This window comes from Lepeophtheirus salmonis, chromosome 11 (assembly GCF_016086655.4).
Source record: "Lepeophtheirus salmonis chromosome 11, UVic_Lsal_1.4, whole genome shotgun sequence".
In the NCBI taxonomy this organism is placed as follows: domain Eukaryota; kingdom Metazoa; phylum Arthropoda; class Copepoda; order Siphonostomatoida; family Caligidae; genus Lepeophtheirus; species Lepeophtheirus salmonis.
The window spans coordinates 11,661,580-11,686,911 of NC_052141.2; the positions used below are offsets into that span (position 1 = coordinate 11,661,580).

At 34.6% G+C, this 25,332-nt stretch overlaps 4 protein-coding genes across 5 annotated transcripts in view; 2 read left to right on the forward strand and 2 right to left on the reverse strand.

Moving 5' to 3' along the window:
• Positions 1-11,251, reverse strand: part of LOC121126291 (uncharacterized) — a 360,273-nt gene extending 349,022 nt beyond the window's left edge. The window contains exon 1 of the mRNA XM_071891602.1: positions 11,243-11,251. Coding sequence (XP_071747703.1) covers positions 11,243-11,246 — 4 coding nt within the window. The 5' untranslated portion in view covers positions 11,247-11,251. The remainder of the gene's footprint in view (positions 1-11,242) is intronic.
• Positions 11,252-11,789: 538 nt separating this feature from the next.
• Positions 11,790-18,154, reverse strand: PlexB (plexin B). The gene is made up of 2 exons (XM_040721140.2): positions 17,925-18,154; positions 11,790-17,852 (listed from the first exon to the last, which is right to left on the reverse strand). The coding sequence occupies exon 2, from the start codon at positions 17,836-17,838 to the stop codon at positions 12,340-12,342; it is 5,499 nt and encodes a 1,832-aa protein (XP_040577074.1). The 5' UTR covers positions 17,839-17,852; positions 17,925-18,154; the 3' UTR covers positions 11,790-12,339.
• A 1,666-nt stretch (positions 18,155-19,820) lies between these two features.
• On the forward strand, positions 19,821-21,761 carry LOC121125890 (uncharacterized). The gene is made up of 5 exons (XM_071891779.1): positions 19,821-20,048; positions 20,113-20,132; positions 21,169-21,197; positions 21,260-21,342; positions 21,407-21,761. The coding sequence occupies exons 1-5, from the start codon at positions 19,821-19,823 to the stop codon at positions 21,491-21,493; spliced, it is 447 nt and encodes a 148-aa protein (XP_071747880.1). The 3' UTR covers positions 21,494-21,761.
• Positions 21,762-22,329: 568 nt separating this feature from the next.
• Positions 22,330-25,144, forward strand: LOC121125888 (vesicle-fusing ATPase 1). Of its 2 annotated transcripts, XM_040721144.2 has the most exons (3): positions 22,330-22,572; positions 22,632-23,417; positions 23,488-25,144. In XM_040721144.2, the coding sequence occupies exons 2-3, from the start codon at positions 22,646-22,648 to the stop codon at positions 24,957-24,959; spliced, it is 2,244 nt and encodes a 747-aa protein (XP_040577078.1). In that variant the 5' UTR covers positions 22,330-22,572; positions 22,632-22,645; the 3' UTR covers positions 24,960-25,144. The 2 variants fall into 2 exon arrangements, with proteins under 2 accessions (XP_040577078.1, XP_040577077.1); XM_040721143.2 differs by having other exon boundaries at positions 22,502-23,417.
• Positions 25,145-25,332: the final 188 nt, after the last annotated feature.

Consider the following 25,332-nt stretch of genomic DNA (forward strand, 5'->3'; position numbering starts at 1 on the left):
TCCGTAGTCAAGAAGGAAGAATTGATCAAGTTTAGTGTTCGGTGACTAATTTATCAAATTTATGTTTGTTTGCATTTAAATTTAATTGTAAAGATGGAGCATCTTACAAGAAACAAAGTCGCCAAATTATTCCTAGCAGGCCACGAAGAAAAATCCATCGCCAGACTCACTAGCTACCTATAAACAAAGTCTGGAGGGCCGTTAAGAAGCTGGAAACCTCCAGCGAAATCACCAAGAATGTTCAGAACAGCTCTTAGATGAAGAAGATGACTCCTAACTTCAAAATATGTCGGAGTGAAGAAGTCTATCAAGGCTCCCCTTACCTAAACCTTTTGGACGTTTATGTATAGCGGGAGTTGGTGAGGCACGTCTGTACAACCTCACACAACAGTGTGAAGTCGCTCAAGCCTACCATAAAGTGCATAGCTGCAATGTTCCCCTCTGCGAATATCCTCAAAGCCTGCAAAGCATTCGTTGGAGAATTGAGGCAGCGATTAAGGCCCATGTCTGCAAACATCTTCAAAGTCTGTTGAGCATTCTTTGAAAGGATTGAGCCAGTGCCTGAGGCCCATGGAGGTCAGTAATTGAAAATTAAGGCCAATACCAACTAGGCTATAAAATAAAGATACAAAAATCGTCACAATACATTTGTTAAGTGTCCGGAGAAGGTCAAAAATTGTTCTAATTTTAGTGCACGACCCTTTACTACGAATAGATTTTGGACATTTTTTCTCTTATTTTTCGTGAAAAAGGTTGTGAGATACAAGGAAGGTTATGATATACAAAATAAGGCGGTTTTCTTTTAAACGGAGATATTTCAAGGAACCAGGTGTGCCCAATATATAGGAGCCTAGAGATCAGAAAAATTACCATTCCCTTTATTTTTTTTTAAATAAAACTATGACTAAAACATCACAACTACCTAATTTGTCCCCCACTTGCAAATATATATCGATGCAGCTGATCTAGGCCCTCCGACTAACTTTTTTCAGTAGTAATATTTATCGAACCTGTGAATGGTTCGTCATTCATAGTCATTTCAACCAGGCCGCCTCCCATAATAGAACTGTAATTACGAGACTGATAATCATACTATAATCGTGACAACCTCTTTAATTCCACATGTCCTCACCTTTATTGTATCACGTAAGGAACGGAGCGTGGTACTGAGGCTGTGCCCTGAACTATAGGGCCCAAGAAGTCATTGCCCTCCCCCACTTTTGCGAAATTGTTATATTTAAAAAGAAAAAATCCTATTGTCTAAAAAATTTTTTAATGTCTACATTTTCAAGAAAAAAAAAATCAATTTCCCTTTTTGTAAAAAATATTATATTCGTTCAAATTTAGTGTCTTCTGAAAATTTTAATTCGAAAGTAAAAAAATAAAGTTATTTGTCTCCTCCAAAAAAATATTTGTCAAATTTGGTATTTAAAAAAAAAAAAGCCAAAAAACTTTTCAGTCGAAAAAGCCCAACAGCCTATCCCCCCTGCCAAGAAAAACTCCTGCAAGCAGCACCCCTGAGGACGTGCTTTCATCAAGGGCTCCTGTAAGCTTACAGGAGTCCTTGCTTTTATATAATTATATATTTTCTCCTCCATTATTTTTTTAATATTTGCCTTGTTTCTATATCATTGGTCCGAACTTTAACTTTAGTCCTTAGTGTTGTACCGTTAGGAACAATATTGGCATTACCAAAAGAGGATATTCACAAACGAAGTTGGCACATAGGGAGAGGAGAGTTAGGCCTAAAAAAATGTCTATCTTTGTGGGGAAGAGATGTCAACTTAAAACCACATTGAGCAGAATAATAATGCAACACGACAGAAATGACATATAGGGTACAATAATTTGAAAAAAAATAGAAAAATGATCGAATGGAACTGAATATTTACTTTCTAAAATCCCTTTATTTTCGTCAAATTACGTTAAAATAGAATCACGTAGTTTATGAATGAACCAACAAGGCTCATGTACATACCATCAAAAAATCACTTACTTAAAATTCAATAATGAACTCTCATTTTTATTAATGATTTTTAAAAGTATTAAACCAATATGAGCAAAATAATTTACATATTATAATGATATAGTGCACATACAATACATATTGGTTCCATAAAAGGTTGATTAACTCCTTGCAAAAAAAGATTAAAATTGATTATAGTAATGAATGGATCAAACTGAGTAATGGCTTGAAATCTACGTGCATATACAGGCATATGAACTGGAAATTAGAAGAGTTTTTAATTATATTTTCAATAATATATCCAGTTGAACCCAAAAGTATTCGAACCCTTTCAATATTTTCCATATCTATAAAGAAAATCTTTACCAATTGTTTTTAATTATCTCTATAGTAATGTTTTTAATAATAATTACTATTTATTGAACAAAAATATCAACTTCTCATATAAAATATTTTTTTATACCTAGAAAACAATTTGTTCTTGCTTCAAAAGTTTTCATACACCTCCATAAAGTTAAAAATAAGAAACACATTTTCTGTTTCTTTTTATCATGGTGAAGTCTGAAAAGATTTAGAGACTTCCTTAAAGTACTCTTGAGATACAGAATTTCCTTGAACTATCTTCTGACGTATAAAAGTGTGATGAGCCAATTTTTTGGCTTGAGTCTTATCAACACTCAACATGACCGAGACCAAGGAGTAGAGTGAGGACATCCCCAGCATGTAGGGAATTGCCATAATCTAAGTGACAGCTACTAAGACTTTTCCATCTCAAAATCCTCTGTCCAAAGCACCATCACCAAATTCAAAAGAACTGGCCTTGTCAAGAATGTACTCACTCGAAATGGTAGGAAGTCCAAGCCTAGCTCAACACAAGTGAAATATGCAGTCGTAGAAGTTGCCAAGATCAACAACAACTCTGAAATCCATCCAGCAGGGGTTGAAAGCAACAGGAACTTTGGTTGGACTATCAACTCTGCAAAGGGGCTTGTAAAAAATGTGTTCTGGGGTTCTATGCCAAGAACGACTCCAGTCCTCTAGAGTAGATACAAGTATGCCAATGACCACAAAGATGATGAACTCAACTTTTGATGCACTCTGGTAAGATGATATAAAGGTGGAGTTATTTTGCCACAAAGCCTTCAACCCCAAAAACGCTATTTCATAAGTGAAACATAGTGGTGGAAGCATCATGATTTAGGATTGTTTTGCTGCCAATGGAACTGGAGAAATTCAAACAATTGATGGCACCATGAAAAAGGAAAATTAGATTGGAATTCTTGAAATGCATCTGCATCAGTCAGCAAAGATGCTTAAGCTTGGAAGACATTGGTGGGCCCAACAAGAGAACCACCTAAGCACACATGGGAAAAAGTTCAAAAATGACTCAATAGGTATAAAGATAGGGTTATCGACTGTCTCGCCCAAGATCCTGACCTTAATCATATTGAGAATCTATGAACTACTTTGGAAAAAGCAATGTGGAAAATACATCCAACAAATCTTGATGATCTTTCAAGATTCTGTCGAGAAGAGTGAGCAAAAATCGATCCCAGTATCAAATAATTTTGCTCTTTGTGTATGAATACTTATGAATCGCCAAAAATGATATTTTTTTAACTTACTACGAAAAATTTATTAATTTTTCGTAGTAAAAAGTAGTTTTCGATGGACTAAGGATATTTTAAATGATTTTGAAGATCCAACATAAACATCTAAATAAGTTTTCTTGGCGTTCTTGTGAGGGTACGAATAGTTTTGGGCTCAACTGTATATTTCTATAACAAGTAAGTAGAACTATGGCATTTTTTTCATACAATTTTCTTTACACACTCCTTGAGAATAATTAGTTATCAATGCAGTAGTCCTTGATTGGAATGATGTCCCTCCATTAGGGTTACAGATTGTGTCCATTTTCATGCACTTATAGTGTTCATTAACAGAAGCCTTCAGGAGGTTGATGTTCGATTAGCAGATGGTGCAGGCAAGCTCAACGTTTGGCCAGAAGGTAAGGTTATACATGCTCAAATCGGAGCTGTAGGGAGCAACTCCACTTGGGCTAGAAGTCCAGTCAGTTACTGTTTTCATAGAAGAACTTATGTGTGAATTTTACCGTATGGCCAGGAGTTAGAGGACAACTGTAACGGTGTTGGACAACACATTAGGTGGGTCAGAACTCTCTGCAGGAGTTACTACGCCCCGTATAAGTGCAGAGATCTTGATCTGAACGTCTCTGTTATCTATTAATGTGGAACGAATATAGTTCATCACCAATTTAGGAAAAAATAGGGAGTCATGAAAGAGTAAGTAGAAGTGGGGCTTATTCTCGAGATAAAACTAACTTTGTACTAAAAAATAAAATTATTACGTCTAATCAGGGTAACATAAATAAAATACATGGCAGTCTCAATCCGAAACGTTCGTTAATGGGAATGACGTACAATGCCAGAAAACAAACATAAACTCAAAAGTGTTTGACACAACTTAAAGGTTTGAAATTGGTTTACACAACCTCGAGTTATAAGAGTGTTCTAACTTCCATGCTACACCCGGTAAATATAATTATATTTGTAATACTTTGATGTATATATTGTGAACAATTGGTAACTTGTATAAGGAAATTGTACAAGTTGTAACCACAAAACGAGATGAAACATTTTAAATGAAGGATTTACAGTAGATTTTGTAATGAGTAGACTAGAGATTTTTGGGGGATTTTAGGAGGAAAAGGAATTTTAAAAAAAGAGTGCTATAATTTTTTTATTTTTTTTTAGAAAATATCAAAATTGAGCAATTTGTATTTAAAGAATAAATCAGTTTTATAATGATAATTTAAAGGAATTTACTGTTGTTTTATATTCATCATAATTTATTGTTAAATTTTACTTTATTATATGAACAAAACAAGATTTTAGAAAGATTTTATTCCTATTATTTTTGCCTTCCATCAGAATTAGTAGTATTAGACATACTCAAAGGCCCTTTAACGTTCACATAAGTAGTTGAATGAAAATAATTTGAAGTTGGCGGGATCTTCAGGAGTCTTGTTAGACGGAGGAATCTCATCATCATCACCACACCTGATTATACGTCCAACCTTTCGCATCAATGGAGGATCAGGATTTCGCAATTTGGTGTAAAAGTATTTTTCCTTCATTGCAAGATTCAAGGGAAATTATTCAACAGTTCATTTCAGGAGGAATTTCTTCTTCCTGATATATGGTGTTGTCAGAATCTGGCCCCTCACATATCCGATCATGTTATCATACTTCTAATTGTATCATACATCATACAGTACATTGTTTATGAGTACAAATTGTTTTTGATCCATTGTTTTGGAAATAAACAAAGAAGCGGCAATAACTCACAAACTAAGGAACATATTGGGTATGAAATTTTGATAGCTGTCTTTTGAAGGAGGGGGAGGGGGGTAACTGAGGTGAATTTAAAAAAAAAAAAATAGAACCAGCTATTTGTGAAGCCTGCAACTCTTCAGCCCATGTGTTAATTAATTATAAATAACTATGTAATTTTAATAGATCAGAATTAAATAAATTACTTTCTTGAAAATTTATTTTTTACAACATTTATGGGATTTAGTGTTCTTTTTCTCTAAATAAAAAAAAATCCATCAAATATAATTTGTAGGTATATGTTTTCAAATTCATAAGTTAGTTATTATTTATTTATCTTTTTCGGACTTGTAAGCCTTAAAAAAATGAGAAAACATATATCATTAATTCCTCATTTTTGATCACAATGACAAGCATTTTTTGCGTGAAAACTTTGCCGAATGACAGCATTGCCGAAAATAATAATATATATATTTGACGGTCATTCATTCTGCAATAGGGGTAACTGGGGTAATATGAGCCACCCTGTGCAGTTTTACCTTGGGAAGTTTCGCCCCCTTATTATAGCATAAATGTAATTTATTTGTTTTATTAATTTTAAATTTTATTTTATTTGTTTTATAAAGAAGCCGGTTCGAACTCATTATAAAAAGGTGCAACATTCATGTTTAATATTTTCTATTTTAAAATATATTAAAACTGAATTTAATGCGCTCACTTTAGAATAATGAATGCAAAAATGTATTACAGATGAGTTCAAGTGGAAGGAGACTCATTTTAAATCTTAAACTATGTATATGTTGGAGATACATTTATGCTGTAAGATATGTATGAAGGCGAAACTGCAGAGGACATAACATCCTAGAACCTTTTATAACTAAGCTAGAACTTCACGTCGTGCATTACAGATTCTTAGCACTTATCTATAACGCACAAAAATATCTGCAGTTAGAGCCCATTTTTGAACACTTGAAATAGGCCCATATTACCCTATGCTCTGGGTAATTTGGTCACCAAATTTGCATTAGTATCAATCAAACTAAATTGGTTCATTGGTTTTATTTAACTACTAATTAAGTTAAACGGCATAAATACAATATAAGTATAATATTAATCATTCATCCTACACCTCCTAACGTTCAAAGTTCAATGCAAAAATTCCTAATACAGTACCTTCCATTTTCTTTTTCTTTTCATTGATGATGTTATGAGCGGTGTTGAGCATTTTTCAAATTATGAAAAAAAGGCAAAAACTCTACTTTGTAAATATAAATACTGGAAAGATGTTTTTAGTTATTTTGTATAAAATAATTTTTATAGACTTTTTTAAATCTATAAAAAGTGCTTCTAAAGTTTTTTTTTTTTTTTTTTTTTTTTTTTTTTTTTTTTAAATTGCCCTATGGAATAAAAAAAAGAGAAAAAAGTTAAGGAAATTTGTTGATCCACGTATGGGTGCATCCTTTTTCTACATTTTTAGAAAGGAAAGATTTTATGTGATTTGATATTTTTATAGGTTAGAATAATGTCTATCATTCAAATATTAAATTTTTGGGGGGAAAAAAAATTACCCCTATTTTTCGTAAAAATTTTTCATCCTGAGCAGCAACTTTATATGCGTTCATTAAAAGGTATCAATGACGGTTGGAAGTTCACCACGCAATTTCAGATATCGACAAAGTTGATTAGTTTTCTATGTATATATTGTACCAGGTATGCACCTATGAAATGAGACTTTTTTTTTAAATTAAATATTTTGGTAGCGATCAACATTAACGGTTTGACCGAGTTGTAGAAGGTCATACCATATGACACCAAATTGGTCCCGGAAGACAAACAGCATTGCCTTCTTTATGAAGCGATCAGTTTTGTGGTTGGTTTGGTCTTGACGCACCTGAAGCACTGTGATCTGCTTAGAACATATCCACTGTAAGCTTCCACAAGCATTTGATGGGCTTGAGAAGCGTTTTTCTTCAATTGATAATAGAAAATCAATAATATCCGTACATCGTATTTTGTAGGCACAAATTTAGACATGTTTACGAGCAAAAAAAGTGCATCGTTGAATGAAACTATATAAGCAATGAATTAAATATTGTTGACACATGTCCAAATATGTATTTAGATTTTTGAACCGATTTATAATGTCTAACTGGTGATACCTAGGAACCAATAGCCGAAAGTATCATTCCATAGAAAAATATATAAAAATGTCAAACACCCTTTTGTTTCATGTCCACTTTTGAAACATATAAAGAATTTTGGTTGACTTAATTCCATGCATACTTCAGAGTTTGAGGCAGGATATTGGGAAGCCTGTGTGCTATTTGGTATTCCTTCTTACAGGAAGCAGAGTTACGATGAGGAAAAAGCAATGAGTGTGGCTGTCAGTAACTAATTGCTCAACAGCTCACAGAAGATAGAGTGGTTGACCAATGAAATTTAAGGACTATCTTAATATCTGCTGCCAACGCTAGATACTCTGTGGATTCCCCAATGGCGTGACTCATTGTGGAATTATTCCGCCGAATTAATTAGATATTTTCCATCGATATCACTTTGGTATGAATGTACTCCTACGATGATTATTTGACGATATAAGAAGTATTGGAAAGAAAAAACGGATTAAGTTGGATTTTTTCTAGCTAACCTCCTCAACTACAACTTTTGAGTTCATGTTGAGTGGAAGACCTGCAGTGTCCGTCATTCAAACACCAATACCCTCAAACCCCCTGTCCGCCTGTACTTCGACGCTATAACAGAGGATTACATTTGCAGCGGGTGGCAGACCTTCCGCCGTCACCTAGAAGCAGTCATTGCCATTAAAGGACGGCTACATTAATAAGTCAAGAGAGCTCAGAAACAAATCTATTTATAGTATTAATTTTGTTGAAATTATATCGTTCATTGATAAATCATATCTTGGTGAAGTTTGAAATTCAGAGTGTTTAGACTTTAATGGACCCTCGTGTGTGTTATCCTCTCAATAACTTTAATTATATCGATATAGATTCACAAGTCAACAAAAAAAATACTTTAATTTCCATAACACATTGATATTTACGAAACCGGATTGAATATTTATGTGTGCTTATAAAAGACGGAGAGTAACCTTGAGGATCTGAGTCTGAGTTATAATTGTGAGTCCTTGTTGGACTCAAAGTAAAATTGAGGGTCGACATCGGGGACATTTTTGTCAATGTCCTTGTTTATTTCCTTCATCCCCTCCTCCCTTGTAGCAGCTGATTGTTGCTTATCTCTTCCAAGACATTCTTCAAATGTTCAGGGTTACCATACTGATTTTTGGTTCCTTTTTTTTTAATCACTAATTATAATTTATAGCCACATACCAGGATTTCTCTATATAATTTGTGATGTACATCCTGTGATTTTTTTAAGCTGCCCAGTTTGTTTGTTTTTTTGTTTTTAAAACGGTTAGTAATCTAAAGATGAATTTTCTTTTACTTAGCAGTTGTGATTATTATTTAAGTAGTGAACATCCTTTCCTAAATAGATTAAATTATATTCAAACCCTGATTGAACATTCGTGTGTGCTCCTAAAAGACGTACCCTAAGGATTTTTTTAGGGATTATAATAGTAAGTCCTTGTTGTAATCAGAATAGAATTGAGGATCGACATCGAATTAATTCTCATCTATGTCCTGATTCATTCCCTTCTACCCTTCACCTCTCGTCACAGCTGCTTGTAGCTGATCTAATGAAACATCATGAGTCATGACTAAACTGAAATAAATATATTACAATACAAATTTAGTAGAAGCAAATTTTATAAACAACTTTGAAGCGCCGAGGGCAATGACGATTTACTTACAAATATATATTTAAAAGACCTTTGAATGCATTCATTTGTAATGTGTAAGGAATCTAAGTAAGTTATGCATATGTATTTATAGAATTCTATAATAATATACTCTGTACATATATATCTCTCGAAAAGCACACTCCATAAATCACTGAATACATAATATAATATTTATATCAATTGCACAAGTATGTAAATTTATGCAAATGTCCTAGGGGAGGTATCCCCATTTAATAGACACCTACTCATAAATTTACTTAAATGAAGGACGCATTTAGATATTATATATGTATTAGGGCTTCCATGTTCCCGACCTCCCAGGGTTTTACACCTATAGAAAATCCATGGGAAAATATCAAATTTGACGCATCATAATTTATCATTCTATCTCGAAATTGGAGATAGCGAATGGGGATAATTGAAAATCAAATATCGCAACCTTTTTTCAATAAGGATATAACTTCGTAAAACGAATAATATATTACTGGAGTAGATCGATCAATCGATCACAATGGCTTGAATAAGTTTCCACATATGAATAGATACTCAATGGAGTATATTTCTATTTATGTATGTTGATAGTAATTTTCTGTTTCAGGAGTTAATGGATTTGATGACATAGAAGTTCCTCTTCATGATACCTATTACCTTCATTCTGTAATTGTTCATGGGTAATACAAGAAAAAACACAGTGCTTTACTAAATGAGATTTGATCTCCTCTGACCCCATCCTTCAGTCCACGGATCGGCTCCGAGTAATCTAATAATATATTCTTCGCTATGCAAAGTTATTTCCTTATTATTAAAAGGTTGCGATAATTTATTTTCAGCTGTCTCCAATTGCGAGATAAAAAGAGAAAGAATGACCAGCGGGCAAACTTACACATAGTGATGAAAATCGTGTGAATAATGGGCATGTTAATAAAAGAAACCGAAAATTAACATGATAAGTGGTAACAATGACAATTTGAACAATGTTTTGGAGAAGATCAGCTACAATCAGCCGAGACAAGGGAAAGGGGGTAGGAGAAGGAAATAAACAAAGAAATTGGTTAAAATTACAGCGATGTCGGTCTTCAATTCCACCCTGAGTTCAACAAGGACTTTCAATTATAAGAAATCCTCAAGGTTCTGTCTTTTATGAGCACAAAAGAATGTTCAACCAGGTTGAAATATAATTGAATTTAAAGATTTAGGAGAGGAAGTTCACTACTCAGGAATTAAATTATAATGGTAGCTGCTAAGGAATATAAAATTCATATTTATCTATTCCAAAAAAAGGGCCTCCTAAAAAATTCATACGATTTACATCAGTACTAATACAATGTACCCAATTTCCTAATAAAAGTTTCATTTAATTATATTGGGTGCAGCAACATCACTTCCTTTTTCCAAAATACAATTAAACAAGTTTTATTTATCAAACATGTTGTATTTTTGTTCCATAATGATAGTACACATTTAAAGTTTTGTTTTATACTGTTTTGCAAATCATTTTTTTTTTTTTTCACTTTGAATAACTTTTGATTGAGGGCTTTCAAGGGGATAATTAATTTATACAAAAAGATACAACATTTAATTTACGATACATCTTATTTTTTAGTTGTGGATCATTCGTTGATTAACGTATTAGTAATTAGAAAATTTGCAAAGGTCTTTAAAATGTTGGTTTTCTCGAATAAATTCGGTTCCAATTACCAGATTTAAACAAACTGCGCCAATTTAAAATTATTGGTACGGCAGCAAATTTTTAAATTGCTTATCCGAGGATGAATTAGCTTTTAATCCATTTTACTAATTTCAAAACATAAAAATGAATGGAAAAACCGGGTTTTCTTTGTTTTTTGTATTAGAAACTTAAGTAATAAACTGATTTTCATAAATTGTACCAACAAAAAACCAAGAGCTAAATTGCAATTAGTTTAATTTTATAAATATTTTGTCAAATCATTTTTTGGCAATATTTATTTTCGACGTCAAACGCATGTTCCTCACTACTCCAACGTATGATAGCAACTTACTCTATTTCCAAGAAAACTTTAGAATCTCGCCTCTAATATGAAACCACGCCCACTCCGTTACTATAACTGCAGCTATTGCCACACATTTTAAAAAAGAAGTCATGTTATCGCAACCTGTATATAAATTTACTACTACTTAACATTACATACTTTGTATAGAAATAAGTTATTTATTACATTTTACTCGGTTGTATTTAGTTACATTACTTATAACTTAGAATCAAGAGTAATTAAGTTACTTTAGTGTATATTAATTATTTATCGATATCCATATCTACAATCAATTCGGGTTGTTTCTGAGATTGAGTAATGATTATGCAAATTTTAGTAAATTATATTATACATTCATACGCTTCAAAAACTAATTTATCTTACATTTACTGTATTTTTTAAGTTATAGACTATTTCTGATCCTAGATCCTCTGAATACAACAAGAAAGTTTTGGTTGATTTTTGTATACATTAACATTAGGAATCCCGGGCGTCCGCAGACAATAAAATATGGCAAATAATGAATTTTTCAGCCAAAAATTACCGCATTGTGGGGCAAAAACATAGCTTCTGTTTAATTTTGTTACCAGAATATTATTTATAAATTAAGTAAGAAATGAAATATCCTTTTCAATGAATCCTCTGTAATAAAAATTAGTTTATTTATTTATTAATAATTATAATTTGTAAAAGACTCACAAGGACTGTATATTATTTTTTCATGTTTTGTATAGATATAGATATATATAATTATGTAGTATGTATTATGTATGTTTGCATGTAATTAGGAAATCGTAGTAATAATAATATAATTAATAGTAATAAATATGACAATAATAACTCATGTCCACAGCTGTGCAAATAACGAATAACTACTCCGTTATTCAAGGACATAACCAACTGTAGACAAAAAATGAATACAATTTTTATAATATATATATATATATAATTAATGATATACATAAATACTATGTATATAATAACTGAAGGAACAAAAATCGATTTCAATGAAAATAATAAGGATGATTAATTAATAATTCACACTACAAATGACTTTGGCACAGTTTGATAATAACACTATAAGTAGACGCAGCATATAATAAGAGAATGTAATTAATTGAATATTTAGAAAGAGAAGTACAAAAACACACAGGGAAACAAACAAAATATTATCTGGGACTTCCCTACCTAAAGGGTCTTATAAATATCCTCCAACTTATCAGCCAAACCTAAATGTTTGGAGAGTTTGTTCTCATTCAAAGCAGAGTATACATCGTGGTAATACTGATCGACGTACATAAAAAGTTCTCTAAGAGCAGCAGACTGATTAAATTTCCCTTCGTGAAAGGATGACAGACCATGCATGTAGTAGTTGAGGTCTTGATCACTGATTTGTGGCATGTTGCGTATGAGTTCATAGGATTCCCGAATGAGTCCCCTATAGTCCGTAATGTCTTTTGCAAAAAGCAATTTATGGGAGGGAGACTCCTTGTTTAGCTTGGGCTCAGTCGCCGAGGAAGAGTCCATAAAGGCCTGAGCAATTATGGATAAATTAGAATCTGACGTGTAAGTTTTCTCTATATCAAATATAAAGTCCGGGTTTTTTATTATATTCACCCAAAAGCGTAGGGGTACACTATTGGATTTCCAAGAATGAATTATTTCGGGGGAATTCACGTTGTGGGCGATTGCTGCATCATCGAAAATGTCGTACAACCATTTGACAATTGGAGGAAATTTTGAGTTAATGGAAAAAACCGTTGCAAAAAAGTCATCAATGAACTTTTGTAATGTCCCTTTTGTGGATAACAGCCGTGTTAAAAATACTTCTGGTATGGATTTGTGTGACTTGAGTGTTCCATTTGAGGATTTCCCCGAGAGAGTGCTCTCGGGTTCCTTCAAATGATATAAGAAACACTTTGAATTTGACAAGTCGTTTTCTCCTCCAATGGAGCGACTATACATCTGTTTGGGAACTAAAGAAACGACTGCACGGCCCTTCACACCGTAGTGAGCCAATGTGTTGACTCTCTTCCCAACAGAAGACTCCTTTGTTGTCAAATCGAAATCCTGAAGAACAACATGGGCATCTTGACCACACTGCCACTCCAAATCAATTTCATCCACGGATGGTCTCATGGAGAAAGGAGTGTTTTTATAAACGGCGTTGAGAATTTTGGATTTCACTTGAGAAATGGTATCACAATCCAGGACTCGTGTTTGAAAGGCTTCTTCAAACTCCCTTTGGAGAACGTAGCAAGTAATCACAGAATAAGAGATGGGTTCCCTAAGCAAACCCGATTCGGACAAAGAGTATTTTGCTTCCTGAGTAATAAAGTCCACAGGGCCCTTCTCGATTTGATATTTAATAGCCTTAAATAGTAGAAATAGTGAAGAGCCGGCATAGTCTTTCATATACCCGTACAAACAAAGAGCTAACCAATTGGTGAGTAGCTTTTCCACAACTGACTCAGTGCGTCGAAGCATTAATTGCGGATGTCTCGTCTGAAGAGACTTTTCAATGAGACGGAGTAAAAGCGTCCTCAAAATATCAGTTAAATATTCCATATTTGTCAGAGTTGCTACAGTAAATAGGGATGCAAAATTAACACGGTCTCTTATACTGAATGAAGGCTGTTTTTCAAGAGTATCTATAAGGGTGAGTAAAAAACATTTATTATGTATAAGTTGATCCATCTGAGAAAGGGAATAGGACTTTCGATCCTCAATTTCGCTAGATACATTCAAAATGGGGTGATCCGTCACTCCAGGGAAAAACACATTCATAATATACTTCCGATGTTCACGGATTGGAATACCAGAAGTCTCAAGCTCGGAAGTAAGATCAGTCATATCCGTTTGGAGCTCCGCAAAGGCTTGCTTACACTCTGATCGAACGTTATTTTCAAGAGTATCCATTTGTATTTGTATACGTTTATACTCTCTTTCCGCCTGAGAAGACTTGTGACGATATAGAATGAGGCCAAGGGCTGCAACAAAGATCAATATGGCTGCCGCAGCGCTAATACCTCCAATGACTTCTGTAGAAAATGAAGCATGATCATTAAAATCATAGACGATTTCCCCCAAATTGAAACGAAGACTCTTCCCAACTTTGACTACTACATTCATTGGACGTCCGTTATAAAAAGGCATCTCAGATGAGTCTGAGAGCAAGGGTGGGAAACAGACTAACTGAGACTCAGTGAGAGAGGTCACATTGCAGTATTTTGTTCCAATATTGACTTCAACATCATGTTGATTTGACGCCAAGTTTAATTTACTCCCCTCAAGAACAAGTTCATCGCCCTTGTACTTCTTGATTCCTTCTCCGAAAGGATAATATTTGGGATCCTCATAAAAAGATATCTTTGAGTCCACATTGGGATAGGATTTAGAAAGAAAGAGAAGCTCCGTCACGTTATCCATTTTAAATCCAACGTCAAATTGGTGAAAGTTTGAGGCTGTAGATGCAGACACGGTGGCTTTATTAGTATTATTACGAAAAACCTGATTATGAAGTATATTTTGAACAGAAGGGGTTTCACACTCCATAATTCGACTATTCAAAATATAACAAGAGGATTCTACAAAGGAATTACCAGCCTTGGTGTGTAACAACATCTCTGGCTCTTGTACGGAATCAAAATGTTCCCCATGAACAGTTATGATTCTACCTCCAGAGAAAAAGCTAGAGGTTGGTTTTATCTCATGAATCACTGGATTTGGAGTAAAGGAAAATGAGTGTCGATAAGTTCTTTTTGCTCCATCAATCATTAGGTAAATAACTTTAGTTTGTGTAGTTAAGCCCACCCCAGATATAACGCAATGTAATAAGTTACTATGTCGAGGGAGTTTCAGATGACAAGGTACACGGTCTAAAAATATTTTAACATTCGTTCCAATATCCAAATTGACTCCAGATATGGAGATAGTTGTTCCTCCAGCCATAGGTCCTTTTGAGGGACTTATGTGAGTGATATAGTAGTCCTTGTATTCAAAAAATAGAGGTGAGTAATGTCCATCATAAAGGACAGACACATTTTTTGGTATAATGACCGGCCCATTACGGCAACTCAAGGACACGGATATTTTGAAGTTCAGGAAATGACATTTCTTATTCCCAAGATAGATTTTATCAATTGCATCTTGCTTATGAATTGCTAGATTTGTTCCCATGAACTCAATTGGTGTACCACCTTCGAGTGGACCACTCCTCGGACTTATCTCTTTTATTTCGGGTTTGGGACAATAGGTTGAGCTCTCATTACAATTGGAGGCGCAAGCTCCATTGCACCAATTGCAACCGTAACTAGAATCACTGCTCTTACAAAGTGAACAGTCCGTGCCTATAACAGAGCATTTAAAAATGGTAATATTTGCCTTATCAATAATATCGTTGTCATTGACCAAGACAATGAGGGAGGCCGTCATTTCCGCTACATCCGCAAAATAGTTGTACTGAGTTGCTTCACAATTGATGGTAGAATCAACAAGGTTTGCTGAGACCTTAAATTTGGCATTTTCAATACTTACAAGACACCAGTATTTCAATGTTGTTTTATACACAGATGGAAGTCTATTTTGAAAAGGTAGCTTTAATCCAACAAGAACATCATTCGGAATTTTTGGAATTGACATCAAGTCCAAAGCAGGACAGGGATATTTATGAATAAGAGATCTATAATCCATTAAAGCAGTGGATGGACACTCCATTTGAGAGGACAAACAAGTACTCGTTTCCAAACACCATAAACAATCATAGGTAGCTGAGCACTGTCGACATGACCTTTGTTTGGAGCAGTCATATAAAGGTATGGTTAGTGAGTCCAGTAGAGTTGTCCTAGAACCAGTAAAAGCTATTGATAGAGAAATGTTTTCTGCATTACGCCAACGACGACCACCGTTCACCAAAGGATTTGGACATGTTAGCCCAGTGGCTACATACTCAGCCTCCAATCTGACTTCATCATTGAATACACAAAGAAATTTTTGTCCTTGGGGAAGAGTAGGAAGGGATTGGACATGTAAGTGAATATTCGCGACGGAATGAGATACAGATAGGGCGGACGGGGATATTTTCTCTAAATGAATACAACGATTGTTTACCCCAGGAGAAAACCATTGAGAGTCATCCATGTTACAAAGAGATTTGAGTGTGCATTTGTTATGAAGCGCACACCATCCACAGAAGGGATTATGGGCCTTTAAACAATCTCCACAACTCGAGAATTGATTACAGTTTGAGGCATTAAAAATAGAGAGTGAATCTTCCTGTAGAGTAACAACTTCATCGTCCACTAAATGCAAATCTAGTATGGGAAGACCTGGAGCTGTAGAACCCTGAAGGGTTTGTAATTGCTTTATATTTCCAGGGCTTGCCAGGGAAGAGAGTACAACTTTACCATCATAAGTACCAGTTAGAATGATTGGGATCCTATTAAGCTCTGTCTGAGTAAATGTGGTAACATTATCCTCTATGATTCCATAAGCCTCTTCTTGAATGACAGATGAACCTGATATCTTGAGACCTACTTTACAGAAATCATCAATGTTGCCCATTGTACCAATATTAGGACACTTTCCTTCCTGTATGGGTCCAGAAATGTATTCCATATTACGGTAGCGCATTGAACCATTGAAACATTTATGAAGATTTTCCTCAAACTGTTGCTCTATGTTTGCCACACTATAAACACAAAGAGCAGATTCATTTCCATAGACTTTACCATCCTCTTGCATCCTTCCTTCTTTTGAGAATAGACCCATTAGAATGGAATCATTGGTTGAGAGAGATAATTGATCAGAGAGAGACGGTCGTTCAGACTCGATGAATTCAATGTCTTTAACAATATTAAAGAGCTCTCCTCGGTGATTACACTCGAGTGTGATCTCAGTATATGTATCATAGTTTGCATCAGATATGCAAATCCTCGCAAGTCGAGTCACATACTTCTCATTTGCATCTTCTCCAGGCAAGTGCGACTTTTTTTGGACGGTGATAAAATAAATATGATCGGATGTATTAAAGCCATACACATATTTAACAAGGAATCGATCTCTGTACTTGACATCAATTCTGAGTAGAGATTGTTTAGCTATGTTACTCTCAGCATAGCGAAGATTATGAAGATTACGACTAGAAATAGCAGGAACATCGTGGCGATAGTCTCCACGGGCAGTAAAGGTTGTTCCTACATAGAGAACATTCCCGTGTCCCCATCGGTTATATCTTTGTGGACCTATGAAAGCATAGGTGGAAGAGTGTTCATCATTGGCAGCAACTGCTTCTGGTATAAAAGAAGGATCCTTGGATATATTTTGTGCCTCATACTTCCAACATGAGCCCTGATGCAGAGAACCACAATAAATTATTTTCCTATTCTCTGGATCATAGACCAGAGCTTTATTCACGTTATCAGTGAGCGGTGTGGATACATTCAGTCCAGACTCACATCCTGAGGCGTGACAAAGTGGAGAATCCTGCTTCGGACCCGTGTTCAGACTATTTTTCACCTCCAACTCCCAATTTAATTGAGAAAGTGAATTCGTTCCACCCACATAGAGGTAGCGACCCTTCCTAGGAATCACTAAATGACTTAATCCGGGATGAGAAAACCTTCGAGGCGGATAAACACCCTCAGATAGCGACCAAAACACCACTAATATAAAAAGAATCTCCCGCATTTTCCGTCGCTCATCTTGAAAAAAGATTAAAAATATAAATATCATCATTTATCACTTAATTAATTAGGGCTAAAACCCGATTTTACCTGAGACATTACGAGAGCTCCTCCATCCTGTGTCAGAGATTGGTTTTGTTTAATGCCATGCTAACTCTGATAGACCAGCTGCTTTGACGGTCAATCGCACGCTTTTTCACAATCGGGCGCGCAAAAAAACACGACGTTATTAAAAAATAAATAAATAAAGGAAAAGAAAATAATAACAACTAAGGATTTTCTCATGGGTCTTGCATCAATAGTACTAAAATAGTAGTAGTTCTTTTTTTCTGCTATAGAGAAGGAAAAAAAGAAGGGGAAAAAAAAGAAGATTCCGTTCGTCAGTCGTTGTTGTTGTCGTTGTTATTTCTTCTGCTATAAACTTCAATAGAGGGGGGAGGGAGGGATGGTGAACGATGTAGCTGGATTCATTTAAATCTGACAATTAATAAAGAAAAGATTCAATAGCGATTCACCTTACTCCTCCCCCCTTAATGATAGATAAACCATTATAAATTATTACACAAACCTCCAAATAAATGGATAAAGGCAATTGAATAAAGAAACGACAATTGCAATGCAAAGTTCCGAATTTATAATTGTATTTCCACATATTTAATAATAAATTATCATTTTAAAATAGAGAGTTGTAACACAGCCTCTCTTTCTAAAATATAATATTAAATAGTTAAAAGTTATTTCATACGATTGACTAACAAATAAAAATAACATGAATCTTAGAATCTATCTAAAAAATATCCCTCAATTACCTAGTTTTATTATATATCTTACCCTAAAATGTACTAAAAATATGTTAATACATTGTTATACAATCTTATGTCCATAGTTTGGACAATAAATTAACTATTACAATGGAAAGAATAGGATATTTTTCTCTAATTATCTTACTTTGTTCGTCCCTAATCGCTCAAAAAAAGAAAGGTAATTATACAAATTTAGGCTTTTCATAGGGATTTTTAGTACATAACACTTTGATTACATTCAAATATCACTGTTTATCATTTGCATAAAGTAGTAGTCTTCAATGTCGATGTTAAGACTTTTTCATTCTTAAACCCATTTGCTGGAGTTTCATCAAGATGTATTGGGAAATTTTTACATTTTATGTTGTATAAAAATATAAATTTTGATCCCCCAAGATAACTTCTCCTTATGTTCCTTATAATGTTCTATGTCATGTCAGTGAAAACACTCCATTGATTCAAAGAACTTTGTTAAGACGATAACTAATTGAATATATATTTATAGTATCAATCAATTTTATATCCATCACACTTTCAATGTAGTTAATTTTAACTTAAATTATAAATAAGACTGATAAGCCTTTTATAAACGTCCGTAGGGGGTGGACTGGATTGGCTTGAGCCCTCCTCAACAAATCGAAAATTGTTTTTTTTTTTATTGAATAAAAGGTCATATTTTCTTAAAATTCAGGGTAGGTGGAAATATTTTTAACTCATAACATTTTTCAAAAAAGTTTTTGGAAAAAATTAAGTCCCCTTCCTTCTAAAAAAACCCTGCGGACGACTCTGCCCTTAGAAGATCCCTTTAAAATTATATTAACAATTACATTTTTTGAATTTTTGTACGATAAGTTTGAATTATAGTTAATAGATGGAGCCATACGTCGTTGATCGTCGGCAATTTCTTGTTGTTTTTATATATTTGCTGTCGATTGAAAACTATCCAGCTCATTACTATAGGAGATCCTCACCGCTACTAATACACGTCAGCGGAGATCTTTGGATTCTGTTAGTTTTTGTTATAGGCTTAAAGGTCCAATTCCTTTGGAAAATGGACGTTTTACTCTTTGTAAACGTTCTTTTCCTTTTTTGGGTAATGTATTTAACATATTTTTTAAATATATAAGTGACTTTTTGATTTGACATAATATATTACGAATTTAATTTACAAATACTGATACAAATGGAATGCGTTTACTTTTGCAGACACACGGGAGCGCGGAGGAAAACAATTGTTCGTCCCTTGGATTCGATAAAAACGTCGTTCCTTGCTCATCTTGCTCTGATATGGTGCAATTCTCTCTTAGAGAAGTCTCAAAACAGTGTTTCAAATGCTGTAAAGACGAAGAAAACGCGCTGGAGGAGACAAAATATCCTCGAGCCATTTTGGAAGTGTGTGGGTGACGTTTGGGTTAGTTTTCTAAATTTATGTGATGTGTACAATTAATCATTTTTTCCCATTATTATTCCATTAGGAGCGTATCCTCAAGTTCAGGTGAATATTTCCGACCTTACGATCATTTTTCTTTCTTAGGGAATAATAGTTTTGTAAATAGATTGTTCGATAGATATAATGGTTTGATTAGCTCAAAGCGTTTTCATATATTACAGACAGTACAAATACTCCGTTTAGTCCGGGTTTCTCACTAAAATACCCGGGGTTTTTTTCATTTCAAGACCCCCATAATACGAAAATCTACTAATGTTAGTTAGTAGCACTGACTCACGTCTCAGGATAGTCCTGTATACCCACGGAACTCATTACTTTGACTATTTGGGCTATTGCTGTATTATTTCCAATATAGATATGTGGTGCATCAATATAAAAACAATCTTGAACAAAATCAGGAAAAGGAGAAACTCCCAATTTATTGTATTATTTCACAAAGACATACTACCCAATTTTTCAAAGGAATATTTGAGTCAATTATAGGCTTATTATTCAAATTTGTAGACTTATATTGCCCAAGATATGGCCTCTTTCAGCCATAAAAGCTATTAATTTCTTATTCTTTTATTGTGGCAATGTGTAATTTGCAACGAGTACAAAGGAATAATTTGTTGATATAAATTGATGATAAATCATGATGGAATACAAATGTAATCCATTATCAATTTTTATAACTATCATTCTAGCTTTCTTTTATGTTGACGGGCCACATATATACGATACTATCAGTGTTAATGTTGTCAGCTATGGCTTGATGGAATGTATTCGTCAACTAATTGTTTTAGCATAACGATTATGAGACGAGACGATAGGATTTTTTTTTTTTTGTTTCATCTGACTAAAAGAATCTTTTCGGTTCTTCACAAAATAAAAACGGGGCGAAATTAACACTCAGGACCGTAATCGCTAGGGGTTATGATCCATCCTGATATTTTTTTCAGTAGTAATAGTTATCAGCCAATTAATAGGTTAATCCAGTCTCGTCCCGTCCAGTAAGAAAACCGGTACTACAGGACTTGACACTGGATACCATGAATATATTCCCAAGAGTAATGTCTTTAATTTTTTTTCTGATATGTAGGCCTTTATCAAAAGCGACCGAACTTCGAGGTAAATACCACAATTTTCTTTTTTTATTTACATGCTTCTATCGCATTTTCACTTTATTCTAGATACCCTGGACTCACCGTCAAATATGTCAGGGGGTGCAGATCCAGTTATCAAACTTCTTGATGAAGATGATGATGTTATTGAGGTAGGAACTCCTTCACTTTTTCCTGCATTTTTCCCCCCTATCCTACCTATCTTATCTCTTTCAGACTCTTGCCATTCAAAAATGGAATACTGACAGCGTCGAGGAATTCTTGGATGCCTATCTAGACGAGAGTGCCAAATTAGCACCATAAACTTTCAATTTTTTTCGTCATCATCACCCACTTATTTTTTATATATTTTCTCATCGATTTGATACTATATTTTTTTTTGGTCAGATAATGATATCTGAATGGATGTCTTTTATTTTTATATATTGAAATCGTGAATGAATTCTCCTTATTCCTTGGTATCTATTGTTTTATGAAGATTTTAGCTGGGAAACGTTGAATGACGCCGCTAATTATTGGATGTTTTGTACTTATAGATGCCATAAAATAAAAATCATTTATTCAGGGTTAATGACTGATTATAATTATATTTAATTGTATTGTAAAGCATTTTCTTATTTTTTCAAGCTAATATGAGTAGGTATATACTATACTCATTCGCTCGGATAAGTTTGTTTACGAGGCATTTATTATATCCTTAGTTACTACCGTCTAGTGTTGTGTTAGTCATATTTAGGGGACTGAAGACTACAGTTCCGTCTAGTTCATTCCTGGATATACATCCTAAAACATAAAGTTCGGTCCTTGATGACATCAATCAACTTCATTTCTTTCTTTTTCATCATAGTACTGACAGTCCGAAGGACCCACAGTCTTAAGGACTGATAGAACCACTCCTAATATTGGACTGGACCGTAAAATAAGGACTGACACATAACTACTAGGATTATTTTGGCTGTATCAGGGGATACATATTTTTACTTACTGCACCTTTTATGTCGTAACATTTATAGAAATAGGGAGATGCAACTCCGTGTTTTAATATACTATAACACCAAATATAGATCCTTTGTGAATTAAATTATTTGATAGAAAGGGCTTTCATGCAGTTTATTTCCCCTTCTTCTCCCAGCCTGCTTGTTTCATTTATTATATCATGGTTGTGGGGAAAGTAGGAGGAAATCGATTGAGGTTTGGCTTTCGTAGGAATATATGTATATTGTGTATGGCTTGGGTATTTAAAGTACATCTATAGCTTGTAGTAGTTGTTGGACAGAGTAGTTTGTAAGCAGCTGCCACGAGAATAATATCTCCTCTCCACTCATCATCACATGACGTTGGAGCTCAACACAAGTCCCTTTGCATTTTTGAAAGACTAATAAGTAATTACTTAGTAACTAATCTCCTTCAAATATCAAGGCATAATAATAATCATTAATAGAGAAACAGAAAAGAATGTCCCTTCCATTAAAAGTGGGAAAGTGCCCAAATGAGAGTTTGTCTCTCACGAACAAGGCCTTTGTTCATCCCAACGACTTTCAAAAACTCAATTCTGAGCATGTCATCATCACCATTCCTAGTCAGGGCAATCGAGAGGTGGCTTTTTCGATTGGACCAGAGGCCTCTGTTACGGCAGGATATATTTGTTTCTCATCTCCGCATCGTAAATGGGCTGTTTTGAGCGTGAATGAAGAGTTGGGAGTGTCTCCTTTCAAATTCGATCCCTCCACTCAATATGTTAGTTCTATGTGTTTGGAAATTGAGTTTTATGCAAAGAAAAAAACGACGACGGAGCCATTTGACTCGGATGCAATGGCTAGGGAGTTTCTCATGCAGTTTCCAAAGCAGGCATTCAATACCACTCAGTCAATTGTGTTTCAATTTATGGAAAAGCCTCTTATCCTCATCACTGTTAAAGAAATGGAGGCCACAGATTTGCAAGCTCTTCATGCTGGAAAAAACGTGAAGGCCACTAAAACCAATTTGGGTGTCTCCATGGCCAATACAGCGATAGTGTTTGAAAAGAAAGAAGGTACGAATATCAATCTCACTGGAAAGTCCAAGGGAAAGGTTGTACGACAAAGCATCATTAATCCAGATTGGGACTTTTCAAAAATGGGAATTGGAGGACTGGATACACAATTTAATGCAATCTTCCGAAGAGCTTTTGCTTCAAGAGTTTTTCCTCCTGAGATTATGGAGCAACTTGGATGCAAGCACGTCAAAGGTAGAGTTACTCCATTTTTAGAAAGAGTATATCTAGTAATTATATACTTTTGAACACTCACACAAAATAGGTATTCTTCTTTTTGGACCTCCTGGTACTGGAAAAACTCTTATGGCTCGTCAAATTGGTCAAATGTTAAATGCAAGAGAACCCAAAATCGTAAATGGCCCTCAAATTCTAGATAAATATGTGGGTGAGTCTGAAGCAAATATTCGTCGTTTGTTTGCTGATGCTGAAGAAGAAGAAAAGCGATTAGGGCCCAACTCCGGACTTCATATCATTATATTCGATGAAATTGATGCTATTTGCAAGGCTAGAGGGAGTGTGGCCGGAAATACGGGAGTGAATGATACGGTTGTAAATCAATTACTCAGTAAAATTGATGGAGTTGATCAGCTTAATAACATTCTGATAATTGGTATGACGAATCGACGAGACATGATTGATGATGCTCTATTACGTCCTGGTCGATTGGAGGTGTCCATTGAAATTGGTTTGCCTAATAAAGATGGTCGTGTGCAAATCTTGAATATACATACTCGAAAAATGAAGCAATTTAAGAAAATGGGCCAAGATATTGACCTTGTCGAATTGGCTGGACTTACAAAAAATTTCAGTGGAGCTGAGCTTGAGGGTCTCGTTCGAGCTTCTCAATCATGTGCCCTAAACCGATTGGTAAAGGCCTCATCAAAGGTTGAAATAGATCCAGATGCTGCCGAAAAGCTCGTAGTAACTCGTTCAGATTTCTTCCATGCTCTTGAACACGACATTAAACCTGCTTTCGGTGCGGCAGATGAAGTCTTGGAAAGCTTCCTCCTTCGTGGTATTCAAATGTGGGGTCCATCTGTGAAGGATGTTTTAGAGGATGGAGCACTACTTATTCAGCAAGCAGCGAGTCCCAACAATGTAAATGGACTCGTAACCATGCTAATTGAGGGTGCTCCAAATGCAGGAAAAACTGCTTTAGCAGCGCATCTAGCCAAAATGTCTAAATTCCCCTTTGTTAAAATATGTAGTCCAGAAGATATGATTGGATTTACTGAGTCGGCCAAATGTATACAAATACGAAAAATATTTGATGATGCCTATAGGTCAAACATGTCCTGTATTCTCGTTGACAATGTTGAGCGTCTTCTTGACTATGGACCCATTGGTCCAAGATACTCCAATATCACTTTGCAAGCTCTCCTTGTTTTGTTGAAGAAGAATCCACCTCAAGGGCGTAAACTCCTTGTTATTTGTACTACAAGTCGCAAGTCTGTTTTAGAACAAATGGAAATGCACCATGCATTTTCGGATATCCTTCACATCTCCAATCTGAATGAAGCAGAGCACATTCGAAACATGCTTCTCTCCAGTGATGTATTTAATAAAGAGGAGATAGCTACTATTGTTTCAAAATTAAAGAACTGCAGGATATCTATTGGAGTCAAAAAGCTTCTATCACTTCTCGACATGGTCAAACAAATGCATTCAAATCAGCGCATCATTAAATTCCTTACCAAATTAGAAGATGAGGGCTACGTTGTACCTTCATGCTAGTTAAAGCAGTAGTTTAAGTTACACATATTCGTATTTATTTAATTCCATTTATCATATTTATTTCGACATTTATGACTATCCCTTTCATTCCAAATCGTTATGGATTTATTTATATTTGAGTTACATTATATACTATTTGATTTAAAGCATACACCCAAAGATTTTAATAAATGTTCCTACTCCGAGATGAACATCGTTATGGGCTTTCAAAGTAAATCCCTATTAAGGTGCATGCGTCTTTATGTTACATTAAATTAATTATAGTGTAGCGTATATTAGATGTACCACTCAATTTTATTAATTAGACAAAATCATTGTTAAACCGTTTTCACATTTTATTACTTTAGATTTGCACCATTATCTGTTATTAGTG

What these genes read in the sequence shown, in the direction of transcription:
- PlexB (XM_040721140.2), bottom strand. Translation starts at nt 17,838, where the DNA reads ATGCGGGAGATTCTTTTTATATTAGTGGTGTTTTGGTCGCTATCTGAG.
- LOC121125890 (XM_071891779.1), top strand. Translation starts at nt 19,821, where the DNA reads ATGGAATGCGTTTACTTTTGCAGACACACGGGAGCGCGGAGGAAAACA. An exon ending in AGTGTGTGGGTGACGTTTGG is followed by an intron (nt 20,049 to 20,112) that starts GTTAGTTTTCTA and finishes TTATTCCATTAG; the next exon opens with GAGCGTATCCTCAAGTTCAG. An exon ending in AAGATGATGATGTTATTGAG is followed by an intron (nt 21,343 to 21,406) that starts GTAGGAACTCCT and finishes TATCTCTTTCAG; the next exon opens with ACTCTTGCCATTCAAAAATG.
- LOC121125888 (XM_040721144.2), top strand. Translation starts at nt 22,646, where the DNA reads ATGTCCCTTCCATTAAAAGTGGGAAAGTGCCCAAATGAGAGTTTGTCT. An exon ending in TGGATGCAAGCACGTCAAAG is followed by an intron (nt 23,418 to 23,487) that starts GTAGAGTTACTC and finishes CACACAAAATAG; the next exon opens with GTATTCTTCTTTTTGGACCT.